At 43.9% G+C, this 27609-nt stretch overlaps 1 protein-coding gene across 1 annotated transcript in view; it reads right to left on the bottom strand.

Annotated features, from left to right (window-relative positions):
- The window catches only part of TRIM24 (tripartite motif containing 24), a 622654-nt gene that overhangs the window by 18632 nt on the left and 576413 nt on the right, over positions 1-27609 (bottom strand). The window contains 1 exon segment of the mRNA XM_029599765.1: positions 24307-24459. Coding sequence (XP_029455625.1) covers positions 24307-24459 — 153 coding nt within the window.

The raw sequence follows: 27609 nt of genomic DNA, 5'->3' as shown, positions 1-27609 counted from the left end.
GCTGCTGTATTCAGTGCATACCCAACCTCATATCCATACTAAAACCTTGCTCTCAGCCCGGATACAAAGATGTCTTGTATGCTGCTTAATAGGGAATCCTGAGCCCTGCAGCAGTTGGCACACCACGCTGCACCAGCTCTGGGTGATGTGGAGATTCAGGAGCTCTGCGGCAGCTGGCACACCACGCCGACTCAGCTTTTCTCTCCATATCCCCCTTCCCCTATCTCCAGCCCATACCAAGACATAACAGATTTCAGTAGGGTTCTAAAGCTTTATTGTGCTGCTTAATAAAAACAGAAAAGGTGAGATGTGGGGAATTATGAGCTTTGCCGGCAGGCCATGTCAGGGTTTAACACTAACTTCCCTTCTCCCTGACCTTTGCACTGAATGAAGCAACACTAGTGCTTAAACCACTCTACCTAAGGAGAGGATACCTGACTGTCACGTAAATCTCTAGCTTATAATTAAACCTGACTGCCTGAAAGGTTAGCTAGTTGCCACATAGTCAGATGCAGGATAAAGACAGACACATTATGGTATAGGATTCAGCAGCCAATGAAATGATCCGTACCCACCCCCTGAGCCAAGCCAATAGTGTAGTGACACGTCTGTATGCTATGGGGAGAGGAGCCAATGATGTGATGACACATTGTATGCTATTGAATGTATGTACAATAAAAAGGGGACCCACGGGAGTGGTCGGCCCTTTTCCTGCCTGCCATGAATCCTGCCTGATGTGTCTTCATTGCCTCAATAGAAATAAATTCTTCAAGACGGATTGGCCCTTTTTCCTGCCCCACTCCATCTCTGTTAGACTATCTCTGGCACCTTTCGGACTCTGGCCTCCAGACTTCCTTGGTGAGGGTACACCTGAGTGCCATCTCAGCGTACCACAAAGGATTTAGGGATGCCCTGGTAACAGCGCAACCCCTTGTGAGTAGGTTTATGAGGGGCCTACTACAACTCAAGCCCCCTCTATGGCCACCAGTCACTGAGTGGGACCCTAAATGTAGTACTTACAAGACTCATGCGCTCTCCGTTTGAGCCTCTGCACTCCTGAGATGTTAAATTTCTTACATGGAAAGTTCTCTTTCTAGTAGCCATTACATCTGCTCGAAGGGTTAGTGAATTACAAGCACTTGTCACATTCACTCTATACAAGGTTCCTGCATGACCGAGTGGTCCTCCGAACTCAGCCTAAATTCCTTCCCAAGGTGGTTACTGACTTCCACTTGAATCAATCTATAGTTTTGCCCACATTTTCCCAAGGCCACACTCTCACCAGGGCGAGAGAGTTTTACACACCTTGGACTGTAAACGTGCACTTGCATTTTACCTAGACCGCACTGCAGTCCATAGGAAATCCACCCAACTCTTTGTTTCTTTCGATAAAAACAAACCAGGAGTTGCAGTGGGAAAACAAAATCTCTCCAACTGGCTAGCAGACAGTATTGAATTCTGCTATGACAAAGCAGGCCTTCCCCTCCAGGGACGAGTGAAGGCGCACTCAGTGAGAGCCATGGCAACCTCTGTAGTCACGATCGTTCAGTACCGATTGCTGACATCTGTAAAGCTGCAACATGGAGCTCTCTTCACACATTTGCAGCACATTATTGCCTGGACAAGGAAGGGCGCCAAGACTCTGCAGCTATTCTTGACACTAGCATGGAACCTTGAAACATTTTGTGACCTAATACATCCAGGAATTTTTGATCTTTACCAGGAGGTGTGGAAGAGTGTGGTCGAAGCCTTCTGGATTTCTTTTGAGCAGATTCAACTACCACTGACTGATGGGGTAGTTGTGGTTTCTGGAATCCAGAGATGTGTTGGACCAGATATGTTGCATCTGTTATTTTATTCACTGGCTGAACAGCACAAGGGTGCTCCCAGAGATGATGCTGTAGATCTACTAGTACCTCATGTACTGGGATTGCTACGACTTCCTTTGGAGCATCAACAAATTGGAGAACTTCCAATGTTTTGTGCCTTGTGTTCTCCTCCGTAATAAGAGCAAAGGGAATTTCTCTGATATCTCCCTAATAAAATTGGAAAAGGAGAGGTCTTCTTGGGGAGATTTTCTCCTTTCCTCCGGAGGAGATGATTCTGACAAAATATCCTCAGTGGATAAGTCGGTGTCTACATCTTCCCATGTATCAGAAAAGGCCTCTAGGGGGCAGATCCAACAGGGCTGCCTGAAAGGAAGCTACTTCCGGTTGTTCTGTGCTGCTTAAGGATTTTTACCTAAAAATCTTTTGCTATGTCGCATAAGAGAAAAGGGAGAGTTAGGGTATATCTGCCCGAATCTAACCCTCCAACCAACCAGCGCTTAATCCGAGAGTTCGCAGTTCCTGCTTCGGAATTGAGGGCGGTAACCCTTGCTGGTGGAACGGAGAGAGGAGTTCTATTCTCACCGGGGGAAATAACTTTAAGCCCTCCAGACCCACGACAACTGCTCTCAGCTTTCCCCTCCAACGGCACTGCAGACGCTGGGGAAACAGGAGGAAAACCTGCTGGTCAGCCTCAGCTGGACGGAGCTGGCGGTGCTAATCTTGAGCGGGTGTGGACTTCGACCCCTGATCACAGTCTAGAACTCTCAGAGGGGAGGAAATATCGGAGATGATCTGCCAGAGGCAGTGAGCGCAGAAGAACAAGCGGCTACAGCTGGAGGGGTGAGTCAAAACCCTGTGGGGATTATATGACCAGCAGTTGTAACGCTAGAATCCCTTTGGGATTTGGTGGCAGGCCTTGCCACTACCTTTCAGGAACAGTCACAACGATTGCAAGTTGTTTCTCAAAAATTGGATATTGTTGCTCAAGACCATCAAAGTATTCTGGTAGAACAATTGTACTGCTATTCAAAAGTTGGAGGGAGGAGGTGAAAACCTTAAAAATACAACTTCAGTAATTATATGTGAGCGTATGGCTTCAGGCAGGAAAATGGAATTTCTGGAAAATACAATTTGTCATCTCAATCTGCGGGTGTTAAATTTTCCAAAGATAAAAGGAGAACTGACTGTGATAACTTAAAAAAAATATCTGGGGGATATTTTAAAAATCCCTTCAGATAGAGTTCCTGTAATTAAGAGGGCCATTTCTTTGTCTCAGAAGCAAAGTTCATCGAGAATTAATCCTGTTGAGAACTTATCCAACCTAACCCAATATTTGGAAGAATCTCAAATAGAAGTCATAAGTAGAACAATACTACTGGTGACTTTTTGCTCAGAATATAATTTGAATACAGTAATGCATGCTTATTTTATATGTTTGGATATACCTATTCTGGGTGGGCTGGTAAGAATCTACCCTGATTTAGCCAGGCCTACCCAATTGTGCCGTAAGGCTTTCTTGGAATTGAAACCTGAAGTAATTTCTTTGGGTGCAAGTTTTTTTTAATTAAAATACCCATGTAAATGTATAGTGAAGTTGGGGGGCAACACATATTTTCTTTGATGTTGTACAATTAAAGGATTTCCAGATAGCTAGAAAGCATGAACCTGTTATCAACTTGAGTGGCAGTGGATCTAATTAGAAAGTGAAGTTGGGATACTTTCAGACTACCTGTATTTCTTTGTATGATATATGTGATGATTCTCCTTGTTTACTTATTCCGCCCCCTTTCCCTAATTTCCTCTATGATGTAGGGAAGTGTGGTACGAATAATTATTTTTCCTTGAATTAGTTTGTTTACCTATTTAATATGAAAGTTGACTGATGTACACATTCGAATTTCTTATACAGAGTGTTATTACTTTGGTATGTAATAGAAATTTAATAAAGAGAAAAGAAAAAAAGAAAAAGAAAAGGCCTCTAGTTGAGATCCTGAAGGAGGGAAGAAGGCTGGTGGTGTAGGACGTATTGGCACCGATGGATCCTTGGATGGCCTTGATGGATGGTGCGGTGGCACCGATGAAGGTTTCGGTATCACTGGAGGTATCGATGGAAAACGTGGGCCTCTTGGTCCCGAGTGCCCTGATGGTTCAGGCATTGGTGAAATGGGACTACAATCTGTGCTGTCCTCGTCTGAAGACCCGGGAATTGGAATCTGGGCTTTCGGACGTTGCACAGGTTGCTTTGGCATCGGTGGTGCAGGTTGCGTTGGAAGGGCACCGATAAGTGTATCGAGTCTGGTGAGCAACAGTGCAAAAATCTATGGTGTCTGTGTTGGTATGGGAGCTGGTACCGGTGGCTGTAGGTCTCGGAGAGCATCAAGCACTGCCTGGCGGATAAAACTGTCCAGATTCATCCCTGAAAGCTGGTGAAGACATTGCAGCTATAGGGGGTGGCAGGTTAGGCGTTACTGGCACCACTGCAGGGACCTGTGGGGGCTCAGTACCCCGCACCGATGTGCCTTGGTTGTTTGGGTGGAGAAGGTGGAGAAGGTGTTAACAGCTCCTCTACCCGTGTCCTCTTCACAAGCAGCTCGATAGCCATCGAGGCCGATGTGGTGTCGGTGCCGGCACCGGGAGTAGACTCGTGTTGGTGCCGATGCTTTCCTTGGTGCTCGGCCCGGTCTTTTCCCAGTGCTGAGGTAGATGATGTCGCTGCCTTGGATGGAGTCTGTGACGGATGGTCACCACTGCCCTGTTGCTCCCGTCGAGGTTTACTGATCAACATTTTTGATGCTCCTGCCAGTGACAATTGGGTGGACGTCGATGGAGTCAGTTTAATTTTAAACATCTTGTCGAGGCGAGCCCACCTATCTTTCAGAGTCATCTGGGCACAACTTGGGCAAGTAGACACGTCGTGCGATGAGCAGAGGCACAGCTCACAGACATCATGGGGGTCGATAATCGACATGGTTCGGGGGCATTCTGGACATTTTCGGAAACCTGTTGCCATAATGGCAGAGGTTGAGGCCCAAAAACAGTCGATGGCCTGTGGGTACCAAAAATAAATCGGAGTGGGAACCAACCCGGGACAGTAATTTTTACTCACCGAACTAGGAAAAAGTTTCCCGATAGGAGACCCCTATGAGGGAACATTTTTCTGAGGAAATTGTTAAGATTTTTCCGTGAGGAAATTTGTGTGAGCATTCTCACAGAGCTCCTAACCGCAAGTCAACTGCAGCATGGAAAAAACAGAGACTGAAGGGAGACCCCTGTGGCTCGAGGGATCATGGCATGCTGGGCATGCTTAGTGTGCCAGTCAAAGGTTCTAGAAACTTTGACAGAAAAGTATTCCATGATAGGGCTCCGTCCAGTGACATCACCCACATGTGAGGACTACCATCCTGCATGTCCTGGGAGAAAGAGAGAGAGACTGCCTGATTGTGTGTAAGAGAGGCTAAAGTCTGTGTGCTCCCCTCCAATCTATGACAATCTCTTGATGACTGGAAAACTAAAGTTCCCAGGTATGGAGAGCGGGGGATTTTTTTTTTTTTAAATCCTTAGTTTTAATTATTGGGTGTTATTTGATGTGTCTGCTGTTTTGAAATATTTTATTGGTGTTTTGAAACATTTTTGTAAGCATTTTTAAGTTATTGCTTACTAACAGGCAGAAGCGTTGCTAGGTATCTAAAAGATCTGGGCCACCAGCCTCCTCCCCACCCCCACTGAAATTTAGATAATTAACTCATCACAATCAGCAATTTCCTCCTTCTCCAATCCTGTAAAAGCACATAATTGGACATCACACTTGAATATTAAATGATCCCTATTCTATGTTCCCATGCAGCTGAGATTAGGAAGTCATCTTATATGACCTGTGAGAGGAAAACCACCCAATTTGACTCCTGCAGGGATTCCACGGTTCTCTCCACACTCACTTATCTTCATCCATAAAGAAAAATGAACGAAGGTCTAGACTTTTACAGTACTCTGTATATGTTTGTTGAACAGGCAGGCAGATCCTGGGGTAAAAACTGTTCCAGCCTGCCATAGACCTGGAACTAGGGAAGAAGATTCTACTCCGGGGGGAATTCTGCGAACAAAAACTTAAAATTCTGCAAACTTTATATTGGTCAAAATAACACAATTTACATGACAGTCTTTAAGTAAAGCAAAATTGCTTACCATGTAATAGGTGTTATCCCAGGACAGCAGGATGTAGTCCTCACATATGGGTGACGTCACCGAACGGAGCCCAGGCAGGAAAACTTTCTGTCAAAGTTTCTAGAAACTTTTGACTGGCCCAGTGAGGCCACTGAGCATGCCCAGCATGCCATGATATTCTCTGCCACAGGTGTCTCTCTTCAGTCTCGTATGTAGCAAAGCTTTAGCAAAATAGAATAATAAAGGTAGAAGGCCCAACTCCGCGGGGTGGCGGGTGGGTTCTGTGAGGACTACATCCTGCTGTCCTGGGATAACACCTATTACAAGGTAAGCAATTTTGCTTTATCCCAGGACAAGCAGGATGCTAGTCCTCACATATGGGTGATTACCAAGCTAGAGGCTGAGTCATTTGATAGTGTAATATTGTTGTTGAAATGAGTAAGCCGAAGATTATAGAATACTGGATGTAGAAGGAGTTGGGTTTAAGCTGGAAACAAGTTCTTTAAGACAGATTGTCCGTAAGCTGAATCTGGTCTTCCTTGCTTGTCCAAGCAGTAATGAGCTGCAAAAGTGTGAAGAGAACTCCACATTGCTGCTTTACATATGTCAAGAATTGACACTGAACGATAATGTGCTATTGAAGTTGACATTGCCCTTACTGAGTGTGCTTTTACTTGCCCTTGGAGAGGAAGGCCTGCTTGTTCATAACAAAATTGTATGCAATCTGCTAGCCAATTGGATAGAGTATGTTTACCCACTGCTTTCCCTGGTTTGTTTGGGTCATAGGAAACAAAGAGTTGATTGGATTTCCTGTGTACTGCAGTGCGGTTTAAGTAGAAAGACAAAGTACGCTTGCAATCCAAGGTGTGCAAGGCCCTCTCTCCTTGGTGAGAGCGAGGCCTTGGAAAGAATGTGGGTAACACTATAGATTGGTTTAAGTGAAATTCTGAGACTATCTTAGGGAGGAATTTTGGATGTGTACGGAGGACCACTCTGTCATGTAAGAACTTAGTGTAGGGTTCATATGTGACAAGTGCTTGTAACTCACTAACCCTTCTAGCTGATGTAATGGCTATGAGGAAGATGGTCTTCCATGTAAGGAATTTTAAATCACTGGAATCAATGGGTTCAAAAGGAGAACGCATGAGTCTAGATAAAACCAAATTTAGATCCCTTTGCGTGACTGGGTGTCTAATTGGTGGTTTGAGGTGAGTTAAACTTCTCATAAATCTGCTGACAAGAGGTTGTGTAGAGATAGGTGCATCTGTTACCTGATTATGGTAAGCTGAAATTGCACTTAAGTGTACTCTTACAGATGAAGTCTGTAGACCAGATTTTGAAAGATGGTACAAGTAGTCTAGTAAAGACGTTGTAGGGCAAGTGAAAGGATTGATGTTGTTTTGCTTGCACCACGAAGTGAATCTCTTCCATTTGAAAGCATAGTTTTTCCGTGTGGAAGGTTTACGTGAAGCTATAAGCACTTGGGAAATAGCAGATGAAAGATTGAGTGGTTGTAAGATTAAGCTTTCAACATCCAAGCTGTCAGTGATAGGGATTGGAGGTTGGGATGGTGCAACCGACCTTGATCCTGAGTTATGAGAGTGGGAGCTACTCCCAGGCGAATGGGATCTCTGACTGAGAGGTCTAGAAGTGTGGGAAACCATACTTGTCGAGGCCAATATGGGGCTATGAGTATCATGGTTCCCTTGTCCTGTTGTAGCTTCACTAGAGTTTTGGTTATGAGCGGTATTGGAGGATACGCGTATAGTAGGCCTGAGTTCCAAGGGTGAGCAAAAGCATCCTTGGTTGGCCTGTTGTTCAGGTTGTACAGAAAACAGTAGTTGTCCACTTTGTGGTTCAGATGTGATGCAAAGAGGTCTACTGTTGGTTGTCCCCAACGTTGAAATATCCTGGTCACTACTGCAGGATTCAGGGACCATTCGTGTGGTCGGAATTGACGACTGAGTCTGTCCGCCACTACATTGTGAATGTCTGCCAGATAAGTTGCTTTGAGAAACATGGAGTTGTTCAAGGCCCATCCCCATATCTGAGCTGCCTCTTGACAAAGGAGGTACGAGCCTGTCCCTCCTTGCTTGTTGATGTACCACATGGCTACTGTGTTGTCCGTTTGGATCAGAACAGTTTAGTTTGTTAGGCAGTCCTTGAAAGCATGCAGAGCATATCGTATAGCTCGAAGTTCCAAGAAATTGATTTGAAAAGTTGCTTCTAACTTTGTCCAGGTTCCTTGTGTTTGGAGATTCCCTATGTGAGCTCCCCAACCCAAGGTGGATGCATCTGTAGTTAAAGTTATCTGTGGAACTGGTTGTTGAAAGGGTAGGCCCTTGCACAAATTGTCCTTGTTTACCCACCAAAGTAGGGAAGAGCGTAGTTGATGGGTTACTTGAATTGGAGAGTGTAGTGGTTGAATGGTTTGTATCCATTGTGATTTTAGAGTCCATTGGGTTAATCTCATGGCTAAACGTGCCATAGGAGTTACATGAACTGTGGACGCCATGTGGCCTAGTAAGGTCAGGAACTGATGAGCTGTCGCTTGTTTCCTGGAACAAATTGAGTTTGCTAGTAGAGAAAGTGTGCCTGCTCGATTTTCTGGTAGAAAAGCTTTCGAGAGGTTGGTGTTCAAATCTGCTCCTATGAATTGAAGCAGATGGGTTGGAATTAGATGTGATTTTGGATAATTGATGAGAAATCCCATGGAGTGTAGTAGAGCAATTGTTTGGTTGAGAGACTGTATTGCTCCTTGTTGAGATTGGCTTCTGATGAGCCAATCGTCCAGGTATGGGAACACATGTACGCCTTCCTTGTGTAAATGTGCTGTTATTACTGCCAAGCATTTTGTGAATACTCTGGGAGCAGATGCTAGACCGAATGGCATACTCTGTATTGGAAATGTTGAAGGCCCACCATGAAGCGCAGATATTTGCGATGAGGAGGGAATATTGGTATATGGGCGTAAGCATCTTGAAGATCCAGAGAACAGAGCCAATCTCCTGTTTGAAGAAGTGGAAGCATTATACCTAGGGAAACCATCCTGAATTTTTCTTTCTTTAGAAATTGTTGAGATTTCTGAGGTCGAGGATGGGACGGAGGCCTCCTGTTTTCTTTGGAATGAGGAAATATCTGGAGTAGAATCCTCTGCCCTTTTGTGACTTGGGCACTGGTTGAATGGCCTTGGCTTTCAGAAGGGCAGATAATTCTATTTGTAATTGAATTATCTGAGAATTCTGTTGTGGGCAGGAAGTTGGTGAAAATTCTGGAGGAATTGAAAGAAAATTTAGTTTGTAACCGTGAGCTACAATGGAAAGTACCCATTGGTCTGTTGTTATCTTTTCCCAATTTGAGTGGAAATATGAAATTCTTCCTCCCACTGGTATGTGTTGTTTGGGGTTTAGGAGGGAGGGCCTGTTCTCTGGAATGTTGTTCAAAAACCCGTCACCGGACCAGTCTGTGGAGGAGGTTGAGTACGGGCTGTTCTGGGTTGCCTGGATTGAGAGCGCTGAGTAGGCCTAGAAGGCCTAGCCCTTGCAGGCTGATTGTAGTACCTTCGTGGTCTGTAGTATGGTCGCCTAGGGTCTCGTCGAGGAAGACGTCTAGGGGCCTGAGTTGTTGGTTCTTGTGGTATTTGAGACAGTTGTCTTAAGGTCTCTGTGTGATCCTTAAGTTGTTGGACAGCGTCTTGTACTTTTTCCCCAAACAAATTATCTCCAAGACATGGCAGGTCCACAAGCTTCTCCTGCACTTCAGGCCTGAGATCTGATGCTTTTAACCAGGCCCATCTTCGTGCTGTAATGCCAGCTGCTGCTGTTCTTGAGGCTGTGTCGAAATTGTCATAAGCAGCCCTTACCTCATGCTTCCCTGCTTCTAGGCCCTTGGTAATGATGGCCTGTGCAGATTCCTGAAATTGCTCTGGGAGAGAATTTGAAAATTCCTCCATTTGCTTCCAGAGATCCCTTTGATACTGCGTCATATACAATTGATAAGCAGAGATTCTGGAAGATAGAAGTGCACCTTGATAAACCTTTCTGCCAAGGGAGTCTAGAAAGCGATGATCCTTCCCTGGAGGAGCTGAGGAGTGTGGACGTACCCTTTTGGATTTTTTCTGGGCAGATTCTACTGCCACAGACTGATGTGGTAACTGTGATTTTTGGAAGCCTGGTGCCTGTTGCACTAGGTAAGTAGTGTCCACACGTTTGTTGACTGCTGGAACTGTGCATGGGTGCTCCCACACCCGGTGCTGCAGGTCTAAAAGTACCTCATAGATAGGGATTGCTAGAACCTGTTTTGGTGGGTCCATGAATTGGAGGACCTCTAGAGTATGTTGTCTTGAATCTTGTTCTGAGGAAAGTTTAAAAGGGATTGTGTCTGCCATGTTTTGTACAAAACTGGAAAAGGATAAGTCCTCTGGTGGGGATCTTTTCCGTGATTCAGGAGGTGAGGGTTCGGACATGAATCCCTCAGAAGCGGTGTTTGACCTTTGATCATCCCAAGAATCATCTTCCTCTGGGTCTTGATAGGGAGTTCTTGGGGACTTCCTTACATTAGTAGAAATACCTGATGGTCCAGGTAATGGTTCATCGATGGAAATCATTGGAGGGATGTTATCCGTGGGTTTCCTTGGAATTGTATCGATGACATTGTGATATTTTTTCAGAAGACGTTGAAGGAGTGCTAACTCCTGAGGATCAGAATCTTCTGCTACTGGCGGTATCGATGAAATGATAGATGGCATCGATGGAGTTGCAGAAACTGGTCTTCTCGGTGTCGATACTGTCGACGGCTGTATCATCGATGTCATCGGTATCGATGGAAGAGACGGGATTTGAGCATATATCGATGCCGTAATTATTTTTGGTGTCGACGTCGATTCTCATTGTACCGGAGTCAAGAATGACCCAGGCATCGGTGTTACCACCGGCATCGGCAAATTTGCTGGCATCGATGCAGTAAGCATCGGCATCGACAATGAAGTCGATCCTGAAAGTTGATCCTTCAAAGCCTGTGAAACCGCTTGTCGGATTAAATCGGACAATTCCGGCCGCACAACCGTTGGAAGCAGAGCGGTTGAGGGCGGTGGCGTAGGCTGAGGTACAAGTTCCTGTGAAATGTCTTGTGTTGGATCTGGTGCCGGCAGTGGAGTCGAGGTAGGCCGAGGTGTTGACAACTCCGATGTCTCCTGATGTTCAGCCCGCTTTGCTGTCGTAGCTTCCTGGGAAGCAGAGTCTGACAACGAAGGGCTTCGATGCCGGTGTCGATGTTTTGACTTCGATTTTTCTGTTGATTTTGTCGACGTCGAGGACGATGAAGGGGACGAGTGATCCCCTGACGGTCCCGGGTGAGGTTTTTTAAGGATTATGTGCTTAGTTACTCCAGCCAGAGACGACTTCGATGACTGCGACGGGGAAGGTATGAGTTGCAGGCTGAATAAATGCTCCATTTTTTCAAGCCTGGTTTTCCGGGTTTTCGGCGTCATCTCCGCGCATTGTGGACAGTTATGTACATAGTGTTTGTCACCCAGACATAATACACAGTCTGTGTGCGGGTCTCTAAGTGACATTTTCCTGTTACGAGGGCATTTCTTAAATCCCGTTGACATTTTTATATTTTAACGATCGACGGCAGTCGATTCGACTGAGGAGAACATTTTTATTGCGGAACAGAAAATTGAGACTGGGTTACTTACCGGCCGGTAAGAAAAAGACCCCGAAAGATTTTCTGTGAGAGAGAATGTCAAAACTATGACTTTTAAGTCGAATTGAAGGTTGAGAAACTCTCAACGGCTCCGGAACCGCGATGCTAACAGCAGCGCGGATAAACGAAGACTGAAGAGAGAGACCTGTGGCAGAGAATATCATGGCATGCTGGGCATGCTCAGTGGCCTCACTGGGCCAGTCAAAAGTTTCTAGAAACTTTGACAAAGTTTTCCCCGCCTGGGCTCCGTTCGGTGACGTCACCCATATTGAGGACTAGCATCCTGCTTGTCCTGGGATAATTACATTTTAATTAATACAGAAAAAAGTTATTACTTAGAGATGCAGAATTTTAAATATTTTGAGCAGAATTTCCCTAGAAATTCACTGTAACAGTGTCCCTTCCACTCGCTCTCCCTACTCCCATGGCCACTTTGCCCTCTCAGGCCCCAACTCCTCCGCCTGCCAGTATTTCTCCCCTCCACTGTATCGCCAGTCCCAGAGTTTGACCCCATTCTCAATACTGCCCCCTCACACAGGCTCCCCCCTCTGTCCTTCCTTCTCACACACACACATGCTCCCTCTCTCTAGTATACACACATAAATCCCCTCATACAGGGTCCCTCTCTTGCATACATACCCACACAAGCACCCTTACTCTCTAATGCATAACATCCTCATACAGGCTACCTATGTCTCTTTCTCATTCACCCTTCACACAGGCTCTGCTCACACATACACAATCCCTTCACACAGGCTAGCACCTTAACATACACGATACCGTTTTCATACACACAAGCTCCCAATCTCTCACACATACACACTCCTTCACAATCTCCTCATGTAGGCTCCCTCTCTCTGGCACCCACACTCAAGGATCCTCCTACTACTCTTTCACCTCCCATGCTCTTACACCCTCCTGCTCACCCCCTCCCCACCTCACACCCCTCCCCCTCCTCTTTCACACCCCTCTCACACACACACACACGCACATTCACTCTCACCGGGGCCTTCACTTTCGCTGAGAGCGGAGTGCGTCCCATGAAGGGGCCTTCATCTTCACTGCAAACGGCGCACGCTCCATTCGTGGCACATGGGGGCCTTCATCTTCGTTGCAATCGGTGCGCTGGGACCTTCATCTTCGCTGCGAGTGGAGCGCGTCCCGCAACACATGGGAGCCTTCATCTTCGCGCACTCCGTTCACAGCATGCCAGGTCTCCTCTACCATTTTCTGCGCAGAATTTGGCGCAGAAAATGGTAGAGCACAATTCAGCGCAAATTCTGCACTCCGCAGTAGCACAGAATTTCCCCAGCACAATGATCCCAAGTACAAAGCTCATAAGGCAGGAGGCACCACAACAAACATTTTGCATAGCTGTCACAAACTACTGGGCATGTTTGTCAGTAACATCTCTAGACATAAGTACCTTCAATGCAACAGAGAAACCCCTGGCCAGTTTCAACCACAGACTTCGAGATTGATTAATGACGTGAAACTTTTTTGGAAGTAATTAAAGGCTTATTTGCTTATTGAAGCTTTTGGTAACCAGTGATGACGACTTGAAATGTATTGTTTGCATTATATCAATTTAATTTCTGTAATATGTTTTATTATTGTTTATTTAATTGATGTACACCGCTTTGAACATATCTTTGTATTTAGAGGTATATAAACTTAAAATAATAAATAATAAACCATCTAGGAAAATACCACTAAAATTATTCAAGAGTATCAACACAAGTTCTTCTCTTGGGAGTGAAGTCTGGTGTCTATTACGTCACACATATTGCATGGTCTTTATTATTTAACGTTTTTATTAAGTACAAATAGAGGTACAAAAGATGAAACATTCGACGGATGTACCCCAGTGAACGGATATGCCATAACAGTAGATGTGCAGTTATTTTAACACTTGCACACCCCCCCCCCCCCCGCACAGACTTTCCCACTCCCTCCCCCCAACCCCCATCCCCAGGCTTGGGGGAACACAGTACGGAACTATGAAGAGACGATACAGCAGACCTTATACAATCACTCAGATTATCTGTCCTCTGCTAAAGTTCTTTAAGAGTAAATTCCTGGATTTTGCTGAAAGTGACTGAATGTAGGGATTCCACGTCTGCCGGAAACTCCACTATTGTTTAGGTGCAGTCCGTGACACCATTTCGTCCACGAGTATCATTTTATGGAAATGGTTGGCGATGCCCAATATGAAGGTGGGTCCGAGCTCCTCCACTGTAATAAAATTATTTTCTTCCCCACATAACATGACTTCCTGATCAGGAGACGAGCCCCTGGAGTCCAAAGCAATCGACTGGGAATAGCATCAAACAAAATCCACTTTGAGGAGAGTGAAAGGTGAACATGCATCAAATCATTCAGGTATCTAATAATGCGACCCCAAAATCTTTTAATAGATAAGCAAGACCAGAAGAGATGTGTAAGGGACCCTTCCTCCCGCTGACATTTCACACAGAGGGGAGAGGCTATAACACGAGAGTGAAAGGCAATTACTGTAGACATGTGTGCCCTCCATAGAAACTTATGTTGCATTTCCCTGAAATACATATTGGGGGTAGTCGACGCTATTCCTGTGAAAGCTTGCTTTCAACACCGGAACGGAAAGCTCAAACTTTCCCTCACTATTCCATTTCTCGACCAACCAAGGGAGAGGGTCACAGTGGATATGGCCCTTCAACTGTTTATAGTAATAGGAAAGAGGTGGCAGACGCTCTTTGCCCAACAAAAACAGAGCCTCTAAGGTGGTGAAAGCTTGTGGTTGAAGGGACGCTGCCGGCAAGGACTTAATATAGTGCTGTAATTGATAATATTGAAAATGTTGGGGTGTCCATAGACCATACAAAGAAACAAGATCTAGGAGTGGTAGCAGGCGGCCAGTCGCATCCAGAACCTATCCCACCTGAAGTACGCCCTTAGCCCTCCAAATTTGAAAACCCAAGGACTGAGTCCCCGGGGCTAACTCAGAGTTGCCCCTGAGCAGTAGTAAATATGCACATGTTGAGGGCAAAGAGAAGGCCTTCATAAGTCTAGCCCACGTTTGTCGGATAGGAGACGCCAACATCCTGAGCGTTGGCGGGGGAGAATATTTATCATCGGGGCACTGAAGCACATAGCAAAGATCCAGGGGATCTGTTAACGTGGTTTCAGCAGGGAGATTCACAAAATAAGATTCCCCCAACAGTCATTCTCTAATGATCCGCATATTGCAAGCCAGATTATATACTCCTATGTTGGGGACACTCAGCCCCCCGCCACCCCATCTATCTTGTAGACGAGCAAGAGAAATACGAGCCTTTTTGTTTCGCCAGAGAAACCGTCGCAAAGCTGTCTCTAGTAGACATACATCCCGACATTTGAGGAGCAGGGGGAGATTTTGAAAAATATACAACCATTTTGGGAGCAAGGCCATCTTGAACAAGTTATTTCACCCGTTAAGCGACAGGGACAGATGGGCCCAAGCTCACAGCCTGTGTCTGACATAGAAGAGGAGTGATATTGTAGGCATACAAATGGACTATATCCGTGGTAATATACAACCCCAAATATTTAAGTTTCCCGTCTGCCCAGGCTAAGGGAAATGAACCTTCTCATCTATCTTTAAATGCGTCTGGGAATCCCAAGGCTTCATACTTGTCAGGGTTCAATTTCAAACCAGAGAACGATCCAAAGTCAGCAAAAACAGACAACAGAGCAGGCAATGACCGAGGAGGGTCAGTTAAAAAAAACAATATATCGTCAGCAAAGGTAGCAAACTTAAATGTCTCCTGATGGAAGCACAGGCCTTTTACCCGCTTATCTAGCTGTATCACCCGCAATAGTGGTTCCAACTGGAGCAAAAATAACAGAGGAGACAACAGGCAACCCTGCCACGTGCCTCGCTGAACCACAAATGGCGTGGACTGATTGCTGTTGGTCAAAATAATCACCTCCGGGTTACAGCATAGGAGACGCACCGTGTCTAGAAAAAACCCCGTTATCCTCAACTGGTCCAGCACTGAGAAAAGATGGGGCCACTCCACCCTGTCAAAAGCTTTTTCAGCATCAAAGCTAACTGTGAGATAGGGGTCCCCCATGTGACCACAAAGAGCCATAGCCGTAAGAATTTTCCTGATGTTAGTAAGACCATAGCGCTTCTTTACAAACCCTACCTGTCCTAGCTTTATTAATTGTGGGAATAGGGAGGCTAACCGGTCAGCCAGTATTTTTGCCAACAATTTCTGGTCCACATTTAGGAGGGAAATGGGCCTATATGATGATACCAATGTCGGATCCCTCCCAGGCTTAGGAAGAAGCGTGATATGTGACAAATTTGCATGGTCTGGAAAGCGTCCACCTTGAACCAAAGCATTATAGGCTCGAGTCAAAGGTGAGGTTAAATAATCACTGAGACTTTTGAAAAATTCCACAACATAACCATCCGGGCCGGGGGGCCTTATGTCGTTTCATATTTCGGATAGTGACCCTACCTCCTCCTCTGTGATGGGACTACTCAACCATTCTTGCTGAGTCAGGGATAGGCGTGGGAGATCTAAGGGGCCTGAGAAGGCCTCACTGGCAGAATTATCCGAACTCCCAGCGGTATAAAGACCTTGATAATAAGTTCTAAATAACTGCAAAATTTGTGGGGTGTCTGTAACAATCTGCCCTGAAGGGTGTGTACCGCCAAGACATGGCGGGGGCCCTCTGAGCTCGGATTAGATTGGAGAGAGCAACTTGCCCAATTTGTTACCATATTGATAAAGTTTATATTGATAATAAAGGAAACCTTTTTTGGACCTCTGATGAAGCAAGGAATTCACCTCACCCTGCAATGTAAAGTAAGCTTCCTTGTTGGCACGAGTGCTCAAGCCCGCCGAAACCGGCTTTGCCTGGTTCAATTTTGCAGTCAGGAGAAGTAGATTCTTATCCAATAATTGCCGTCTTTTAGCTACATAGGCAATAATCTCCCCTCTCAGGACTGCATTTGCTGTATACTAGAAAAGAATAGGGTCCTCAATATGACTCCGATTACGTTCTTGGTACTCAGTCCATTTATCTCTGAGATAGGATTGAAATTTGGTGTCCTCAACTAGATAATATGATTAGCGCCACAAAAACTGAGTGGGTGGGACTAAGTTAGTAGTAAAGTCAGCCCAGACTGTGGCATGGTCTGATATGTGAATCAGGCCTAGCCCTGTCTCCTGAAGCTCAGAAAAATGACAAGCACTAATTAAAATATAATCCAGCTGGGATTGGGAGTCATGTGCCCTCTAGATGTGCGTATATTCCCGTTCCATACGATGCAACGAGCACCAGGCATCTGAGAGATGCAGCATGCGCTCCACTTACATTCCAGGTAATCACTCGATATCCTCTCTTAGCCATTTATTGGAAGGTAAGCGTAAACTGAAAATTTTCTATCTAAGTGGAATGTATGGAGGCCGTCCTAGCTAAGACCTCCACACTTATAGCCAAAGGCCAATGAAGAGTGGGTGACTCGCCAGAATGATGGCTACTGCCTGGAGACAATACCCTTAGTCAATAAACATACACATGGTTACTGTGACTCCAACATCACTCTAAGATTCAACAGCAAGAGGAAATGTGGAAAAAAGGATTTGCACTCACAAAGACGGGAGTAGCTGGCTTGTTACGGCGGTTACTACCCCAAACCAAATATCCAAATTACTACCTCCACCTTCCTCTATTCCTGATGCCTTTCAACTAGCTTGATCACTCCATTCTTATACTTCACTTTCAATGCATATCCAGCATAGTTCTCTGCTTCAACAGCAGGGGAAAAGAAAAACTGTTACTTCACACATCCAGCAGAGCTCTCTGCTTAAACGGCAGGGGAGAAGAAAAAAGGGTTCGCACTCACAAAGCGGGGAGTAGCTGGCTTGTTACGGCGGTTACTACCCCAAACCAAATGTACCTGATACTTCACTCTCGACGCATATCCAGCATGGCTCTCTACTTCAACGGCATGGGAGAAAGACTGATACATCACGAATTTCCAGCATAGCTCTCTGCTTCAACGGCAGGGGAAAAGAAAAACTGATACTTCACGCATATCCAGCATAACTTCAACGGCAGGGGAGAAGAAAAAAGGATTCACACTCACAAAGCGGGGAGTAGCTGGCTTGTCACGGCGGTTACTACCCCAAACCAAATGTGCCTGATACTTCACTTTCGATGCATATCCAGCATAGCTCTCTGCTTCAACGGCAGGGGAGAAGAAAAAAACTGATACCTCACGCATATCCAGCATAGCTCCCTGCTTCAACGGCAGGGGAGAAGATAAACAACCAATAAGGGCTGTATAACATAATCTGGGTAAAAAACAAATAAGCATGGGTGTAGCTTGCTTATTGCGGCGGTTACTACTCCTACTACCTCTAACTAATCAAGCTAGATATTTCACTTGGATGCAGCTCCTCCACCGCTCTCTACATTAATGGCGGGGGTGGAAGGGAATTAGAACCAAGAGCTAAGAGAAACAGATAAGTATGGGAGAAGAAATGAGGGAAGCTTGCTGGGCAGACTGGATGGGCCATTTGGTCTTCTTCTGCCGTCATTTCTATGTTTCTATGTTTCTATAAGGCAGATCTTGATCCACGTATCTTTACAAACCCTCTGAATGATTGAGATTTACAGTGGTTCCCCAAGCCATACCACAATGAGTCCCCCCCCCCCCGTCAACTTCCACCATAACACTTAGCTGTCTGCTAGGAAGAGGTCCGAGATGCAGACACTCCCCCAAACTCCCCAGCCCCTCTAACCTCCCTTCCCCGAATGCACACCTGGTTTTAGCAACAAGAAAGAACATGGGGAATCTGGAAATAGGATGTTAGGATAGAAATTGAACCGAGATTCCCAGTGTCCGTAATTGCTGATAACAAACCATAACAGGGATGTAACACAGTCTGCTGTGGAACAATAACAAAATGAAGTGAGGCTGCCTCCGCCACCCCTCATTAACTCCAAGAAGAATGGAATAGCTGGATGGAAACAACATGACCCAGAGCCAGCTTCAAACCGTTAGACCCAACACCGGTCCTCAGGGGGGTGCGACAGGTGGCGGCGAGGATCCCGCCTCTTCTTGCCCTTAACCTCCTGGGCGCTGAGAAATTGCTGAGCCTCCATCTCTGTCTCCAACCAGCGAGCGCCTTGCTCTGTTGCCACTCTAATCCGTGCCGGATAGACCAAATGTGCCCTGCTGCCCAGAGCGAATAATTTTGCACAGTAGGGGGCCCATTTTCCTGCGCTGCTGGGAGAGTTGTGCCAAAATGTCTTGGAACACCAAGATCCGCTGGTTCTCGTACAGAAGCTCTTTCCCCGACCTCAGCGCCCGCATAATCTCGCCTTTGTGAGCGTAGTTAAGCAGTTTAGCTATGACTACCTGTGGTCTGGATAAACTATCCTTTCTAGGCCCCAATCTGTGCACTTGTTCAATACGAAGCGTTCCAGACTGCAGCGTATGGGCCAGCTCACGGGTGAGCCAAGATTCCAGTGTCTGGGCAAGATCTCTCTCAATCAGGGACTCGGGCAGACCCACCAGCCGGAGGTTGGAGTGCCTGGACCTGTTTTCCAGGTCTTCAAGCCTCTCTTCTTGCTTCACCAGCTTTGCTTTCAATTGTTGCAAGTCCGCCTCAGAGTCCAGACTGCTACCTTGGAGGTCGGAAACCCTCTGCTCAAGATCTACGAAGCGCTGTTCAAACCCCGTGATTGCTGCAGTCAGCTCCGAGAGCTTAGTGGAGATGATGGTGAGTTCCGGCTTCAAGTTAGCTTGAATCACCACTTTAATATCGGCCAGTGTTCTAGTCCGTGTTGAATCTGCTGGCCCTGCCTCCTCACCCAGCATCGGGTCGGCCGGTTTAGGCCTCTCCCGGTCTTTATCTTTCTTTGTGAGTCGGGTCGCCATGAACCAACCCAAAAATGCTCCCACGTCAGTCAGCGGCAGGTTCTGCACAGAGAAAAGGCGAATTTCGGCCATGTAGTTAGCGGATTGGAGAGGATATGCAATGTGATCACAGCAGCCTGCACATTATGTCAATGCAAAAAGTTCAAAGAGGATGCCCATCCAAAAAAAAAAAAGAAAAAAGAGCACTGATGTGTACATAGACCCCTCAAATAGGCTCCTAATCAGCCGTACTGCAAATCATCAGGCTATGTGATTTATTCAGGAGGGCAGCTGACAAGAATGGCCGCCATCTTGGCCATGTGGTGCTGCATTCTGCTCTGCACCCGCTGTGGCTCCGAGCACCAGAGCCTACCCCCAAGTAGTGTCTTTTAAGGGCACAGACCTCGCCAAGCCCTCCAGGCCAAAAACGCCACACAAACGCCAGTCAGGTCCTGAAAATTAGTCGGGGTAAGTTGCCATAACAGCCGCCGTCTTGGCCCCAATGTTTCAGCTCCTTTTCACACCTTACCGGCCGCGAGCTCTAGGTACCCGCGACACAGCAAAACATTAAAAAAGAAAAAACACGTCGGTGGGGGCATGGGCCTGTTAAAAGTCCCCCCCTGGCGAATTTAGCGGGAAATCGCCCCGGCGGCATGTAATTAGCGAGGGAAGTTTGGCGGGGGTCCAGGGAGCTCAGACTCCGGACATCCTTACCAGTGATGTCAGCGCCGGAAGTCCTATTGCAGGCTCTTTAATCAGCCCAGAGAGCTATTTACATTAATGAAGTCCCTAACCAGCAAATCAATTGCAGAGACAGAAAACACAAAATTTACTTCGAGGTACTGACAGATACCTTACAACAGAAATTAGTTAGAATACAGGGATCACTGTTACGAACTAGTATACTACTTTCCACAAGTTCTCAACAAATTTTGTACTAAATAGATGGTCACAGTTGAAGATTATGAAAGATGAAAGAGCAATCTGTAAGTCAGAAACCTTCCTGATGGTTTCTGACCTATAGATTTGATTGATCCTGGCATCATAGCTGTTAATTTTGTTTTATTTTGATTGTTTTTTTAATTTTGTGATCTGTTGATTTTATTATTATAAATTGTATTTTACTGTTGTATATCACTTTGGAAGGTCTTAATGTGAGATCTATACATCGCTTTATAAATTTCTTAAATAAATATACAGGATATGACAGAATCTTAATATAAACCCTGTACCCCAAGTTCTACAATATCCTGCATTCACAGAAGATCCATTAAAGGGTGCAGAGCAAAGCCTTGACACTCACCATAGAAAAATAATATTCAAATTATGGTGCCACCTCATTGTGACAGCAATAATTAGCACACCTCAGTAACATTGTATAATAATTCAAAACCCTACAAAGAAATACTTAGAACCTATACCAAAAACCTGCCATACCATAACATACAAACTGCCAGATTCAAACATGAAAAGGCAACACTGCAAATATTACACCAGACCCTAAAACACCAATACACCTCCAATTAGGAAAACAAAACAAATCAGGCTGCTATACATCTCTACACACGAACTACATGCTAGCAGAATACTTTATCTCAGTCACACATGCAGAAAGGACACAGACTCTTACCAAATACAAAATAAAGAGACCATAAAATTTTTGTGCAGACAAAAACTGAACTGGAAACCGCCACAAGCCAGACTCTGTATGGAAAAAAGGAAACACTATTCCTTATTAAATATCAAATACAATTAAGAAATATAAAACATCAAACAAACCAATAAAAATAATATATCAAATCAGCTGACAAACAGAATATGCAACTTTGCTTTCTCTGAAGATGATATACAAACATATAGAGTGTACTAAAAAAAGACTAGACACCCTTGTTCATTTTTCATATTCTATCTAAAAAAAATACAAATCAAAATGCATTAAAGCATTTCACTGATCTACACAAACATACTGTACTGTTTCATCATTAAACAAGAATTATAGAAATATTCCAAATAAAAAACACAAAATGTCTTGATTGCCTAAGTCTTCACATCCTTTGTCATAGCAAACAAATCTGGTAAAAAAAAAAAAAAAAAAAAAATTTGCCTTAACAATGCCCATAAGTTAAATAGACCCTTATCTGTATTCAGTCAAAGTAGTTGAGCTGATTCAAATAGTCCTGGATCAAACTGTTTCTGTTATATAAAGTGAATTTGGAGCAAAGGTCAAAACACGCTGAACAAGGAGCTACTGAAAGAACTCCTAGATAATGTTATTCAAAGGTACAGATTTGGAGAAGGCTATAAGAAAATGTCAGTGTGTTTGTGTTTGAATATCTGTCGGGACACTGTCAGGACCACCACTGTAAAGTGGAAACAGTTAGGTGCCACCAAGATACTGCTGCTATCAGGCTGTCTCTCCAAGAGAAAACTGCTGCGGATGATCATTCTAATACCTAAGATTACCTTAAGAACGGTAGAGGTTTCTGGCTGGGATTGGGGAAGATGTTGACTGCTCAACAACTACAAAATTATCCCATAAACATGGCCTGTTTGGGTGAGTGGTATGAAGAAAACCACTGCTGAAGAAAAGACATATTATATGCTGCTTAGCTTCTGTAAAAAAAACCAAAACAAAACAAAACAAAACCCAACACTGCATGCAAGTGGGAGAAGGTTTTGTGTTGTGAGACCAACATGGAACTTTTTGGTCTCAATGCCAAGTGATGTTTGGGCTATAAAACAAACAGCATATCACCCTGCTAACAAAATTCTTATAGTAAAGCATGATATTGAGGGGATGGTTTGCAGCAGCAGGGACAGGGAAGCTTGTGAAGATGGAGGGAAAGATGGATGGCGCAAAGTACAGGCAGATCCTGGAGTAAAAACTGTTACAGCCTGCCATAGACCTGGAACTAGGGAAGAAGATTCACTTTTAGCAGGACAATGATCCTAAGTACAAAGCAAAAGCAATAATGGTGTGGCTCAGTAAGAAGAATAACCTTGAATGGCCCAATGAAAATGCAGACCTGAATCCAACATAAAATCTGTGACATGACTTGAAGACTGCAGGCCACAGATGATCCCCAGTCAACCTGAAAGCGTCTGAGCTATTCTGCCAAAAAGAATGGTCAAAAACTGCACCATCCCATTTTGCAATTGGAAGATACTTATCCTAAACAACTCTTGGCTGCTATTATTTCAAAAGGAGCTTTCACCAAAAATTCCACCAATTCTATTCAGGTTATATGTGAAGACTTATGCAACCAAGACTTTTTTGTTTTTTTTTTTTTAATTCTAATAACTTTTGGAATATTTTTACAATTGTTTTTTCAAGCTTAAAGTGTACAGTATGATGTGTGCATCAGTGATACAAACTCCTATTTCAATGCATATTGATTTGTATATTTTTTTTTTTAGACAGCACAAAGTGAACAAATGTACAAAGGATTAGCCTGATAGGTCAGAGGCAAGACTGTAGAGGGTTCTTGGGGGTGAAATAGTCAGTGGTCACTCGCCAAGAACTGTTGCTATATTGACTGGGCTAGACAGGACGGTTATATATGGCAAAAAATATCCAAGGTTGTTTGTGAATGAAGGTTCATAGAGATATAACCCCAGTAGAGAACTATTCAAGCTGAGATGGAAGACTAAAGGAACAGAAGGAAACTGTCCGATACCACAAAAAATAATTTTACAAGTATACTTTCCTTCTTCACTGTCCTGGAACTCTCAAGTTTAACAAACTGTATTTCTTATGCTCCGAGTACATAAGAAATTGCATACTGGGACAGACCAAGGGTCAATCAAGCCCAGTATCCTGTTTCCAACAGTGGCTAATCCAAGTCACAAATACCTGGGCAAGTACCCAAACATTAGATAGATCATAAGCTACTATTGCTTATTAATTACCATAACAATAGTTTATGGATTTAACGTCTAGGAACATACCCAAACCTTTTTTAAATCCAGTAACACTAACTGCTGAAACCACATCCCCTGGCAATGAATTCCAGAGTTTAAATATCTGCTCAGTGAAAAAAAAATTTCTTCGATTTGTTTTAAAGGAACTATTTGCTAACTTCATGGAGTGCCCCCTGGTCCTTATATTATCTGAGAGAGTAAATAAACAATTTTCATTAACTTGTTCAAGTCCTTTCATGATTTTGTAGACTTTATCATATCCCCCCTCAGTTGTCTCTTCTCCAAACTGAACATCCCTAACTTCTTTAGCCTTTCCTCATAGGGCAGCCGTTCCATGTCCCATATCATTTTGGTCGCCCTTCTCTGCAATTTCCATCATCTCCTGTGCATTCATTCCTTGGAAGCATTTAAATGTCTATTATATCTTCCCTTTCTCTCCTTTCCTCTAGGGTATACATGTTTAGGCTTTTACATGTCACCATATGTTTTATGATGAAGACAGCTGACCATTTTAATAGCTGACCTCTGGACCAACTCTATTCAGTTTATATCATTTTGAAGGTACAGTCTACAGAATGTACTGCCTCTTTCTCTAAGGTATCTAGATCAACGGACTGGACCAACAAGGTGACTGGACCAACAAGGTGGCTGAACCTACCAAATACATAACCTATTTTGACTACACTCATGACTCTATGGGAATGCTATTTGTTATTTTATGCAAGCTTCATAATCTATTTTCCCCCTCTGCAAGGCAAGTATATAATGAAGGATTTCCTTGCTTACCTCATTAAATTCACCACAATTTCTGAAGATGAGTCTGATGTCAGTCACAAACTCATCTGGTCTGGAATAGTGAGGAGAACAGGTTAACTGTAGTTTCCTCTTAACAACAGACATGTCCATAGGTTTCTTAATTATTTTGTAGTAATCAGGTACCTAAACAAAAAAAAAAAAAAAATCATAAGTTCCACATTATACACATAGAGGCCAATATTCAGAGCCGTTTGCCCATACAAATGGTGGAATCTGAAAATTCGGCCATGCTCTCCGGCCTTGAGATAGCTGGATAATTTTTAACCAACTGAAAAGTTATTCAGCTAGATTGGAGTGTTGCCAATTACCTGTCTAAGCTAGCCAGATAAATGCCGATATTTGGCTTTATCCACCTAAGGCCAGGATTCATCAAACTACCGCATGCGATAGGAAGAGGGGCGTGTTTTATGATAATAGCCTATTTATCACAAAGTGCGCTCTCTTAGTGCTTCGCATATGTATTACCGCAGAGTGTGATAACTTTCGCACTTTGTAGTAAGTGCCACAATTCCTACCTACAACCAGAGAGAGAGAGAGAGAGAGAGCAAGAGAGCGAGCCTAGCTATAAGGCCCTTATAGTAGTTAGGTATTTATACCTCTATATGAGGTTCACCTAGTTACTTGAGGTGAGGTTTAGGTAGCAGTGTAGGGGTTAGGGGCCACTTTGACATTCAGAGTGAGACGTACGAACAGAACAGTACACTCTTGTGAAGATTTGATGTCCTTCGGAATGAGGAAACTCGGACAAAGATGAGACTTGTACAATGTTCTCTCAATCTAGTTTGATATTACCCAGGAGTCCATCAAGCTAGGTTGAGAGAACATTGTACAAATCTCATCTTTTCCCACTTGGACAGAAATCCTGCCCCAAACTCCTCCCCTTTTTCCAAATTAGCATCGCACCATGTGTTATGGTGCTTTTTGCACGCATTAAGGCGTTTTTTGCCTTAACACGTGCGAAAAGGCCATAATTCGGCTTGGAAAATAACCCCCTAAGATAGCTGGCTAACTTTAAGCTTTCCTGAAAGCTGAGGATTTTCAGCAGTGTGCCCGCACCAAGCAATATCCAGTATAAGTTCACCAGGTAAGTTTATCCCATGACTGAATAATGGTCTCAGTGTTTATTGCAAGCTTGAGTGTGTGTTGCTTTATTTAAAAAACAAAACACAAAAAAACAAAAACAAGAGCAAGTATGCTCCTTGTTATAATGATAATCCACAGCATTAGAATTTTCTTACCTTCAATTTACTTTCTATTAAATCTTACAAAAAGCACAACCAATGGGCTGTCTTGCGGGGTGTCCAAGACCACTAAAAAACTTAAAACATGTCACCTCCAATATAGATCATTCCTTCACCTGTTGCTCACTGTTCTTTCCCAGTATGTGCACTTCCCTAGTGATTACAGAACTATAGAAACCCAGGTTGAGAGTTAACAGAGAACATGACAACAGTTAAAGACCATATGGCACATCCAATCTGCCCATCCATCCACATCTCTTGCTCAGCTTTATAATCCCTTCCTTTTCTTTAGAGATCCTCTGTGCTTGTCTCATGCTTTCTTGAACTGCAATATTATGCTTGTCTTCACCAACTGTTCTATGCATCATCATCCTTTCTATAAAGAACTATTCCTTAGATTGCATCAGAGCCTACATCCTTTCACTATCACTCCATGACCCTTCAGTCCACAGCATCCTTTCTGTTCAAAGAGGTCCATCATCTCCTGTGCATTTATTCCTTGGAGGTATTTAAATGTCTATTATATCTTCCCTTTGTCTCCTTTCCTCTAGGGTATACATGTTTAGGTTTTTGTGTGTCACTATATGTTTTATGATGAAGACAGCTGACCATTTTAAAAGCTGACCTCTGGACCAATTCTATTCAGGTTATATCATTTTGAAGGTACAGTCTACAGAAACAGTACTGCAAATGAGGTTTCACCAGAGACATACAGATAGTATTACCTCAAGAAAAACAGTTAATTATCTTTAGATTGCTGCAAAGAATATTTATTATAGTTTTTCATATGGGACTTGCTCCTAATTTTATTCTGGAGATAAAACCATTTTGGTAAATAATGTTTTTCCTCACTTTGTTATAATGCAACTAACTTTAAAAAAGTGTAGATAACAGTATATACTATGATTGTCAGAAATAGCAAAAAAATAACCTTAGTCATATTAGGTACAGACTTGCTTCGTCTCTCTAGATTATATATTATTGCCCATTCCATCCAACCCCTCCCCATCCTCTTTTCCTCATTTCTTTAACCAGAGTTGTGAAAGAAGCTCTAAGTCACACTGTCATTCGAAATGAAGATCTTTACCAGATGGATATGGCTGCAGGAATTACATAAACAGTTCAACCACTAAATGTTCTCAGAGCTGTAATTCATAAACACTCAATAAGTATGCTACTGCAACATTCTGCCATTGGGAATGAAGGTCTGTTGAAGCCTCGACCCTCCGATGAGCCTGCAATTCGATCCTTGCTTACTAGTTCAAAGATCTCTGTGGTGCGACCATGTCCTGATCCGGAAAAGAAAAGGACTCCTTTATTAAATATACAGCACAATTTTGGGGTAGTGAGCAGGCCAATCCTGGCCATCAAAACCGAAGACTTGACACCCACCCATGCAGCACAGTAGCAGGAAAACCAGTTTGGTATTCTCTGCCTGACCAGCTTTTCAGTGTAGCACTTACCATGCATCCCTGGGGCATGGTCAAACCCGCCAAAGCACATGGTAGCGAAACCTTGCTTGCTGTGGGCTATTCACTAACCTAGCTAAAGCCATATCCCAAAATCAATGTCTCTGATCTTAAACTTAAACAAGCTGTGTCCCCAATCTTAGCTCTATACATGATTTTTTTTTATTAACTACCAGTGACATCTTTGTGGGGCTAACAGTGGATTTTTAAAAATTATTTTAATGTTTATATTGTCATATTAATGCTTAAATTGTATATTTTTTACTAGTTTGATGTATATTGTACTTGTATGCTGGCTTGAAGTTTTGGTGAGCATCAGTATAATAAAATAAAAACCATCATTAACGATGCTGCCTATAGCTGTAATGAACATCAAGGCTCCATGCTCGAAACTTGAAGAGCAATATCATCACTATATCACTACCTGTTCCATGCATCATCATTATCATCATCTTTTCTATAAAGAACTAGGGGAACACTATAGTTAAAAGCTTTCCGGGATCTTTGGCCGGTAAAAACGCTATTCAAATAGTCAATGCAATCAAAGATGAAAGGAAGGCTCT

Source organism: Rhinatrema bivittatum, chromosome 4 (genome assembly GCF_901001135.1).
Source record: "Rhinatrema bivittatum chromosome 4, aRhiBiv1.1, whole genome shotgun sequence".
NCBI lineage: Eukaryota > Metazoa > Chordata > Amphibia > Gymnophiona > Rhinatrematidae > Rhinatrema > Rhinatrema bivittatum.
Note: the sequence above shows the minus strand (reverse complement) of the source record. Positions and strands in the feature narration are given on the sequence as shown.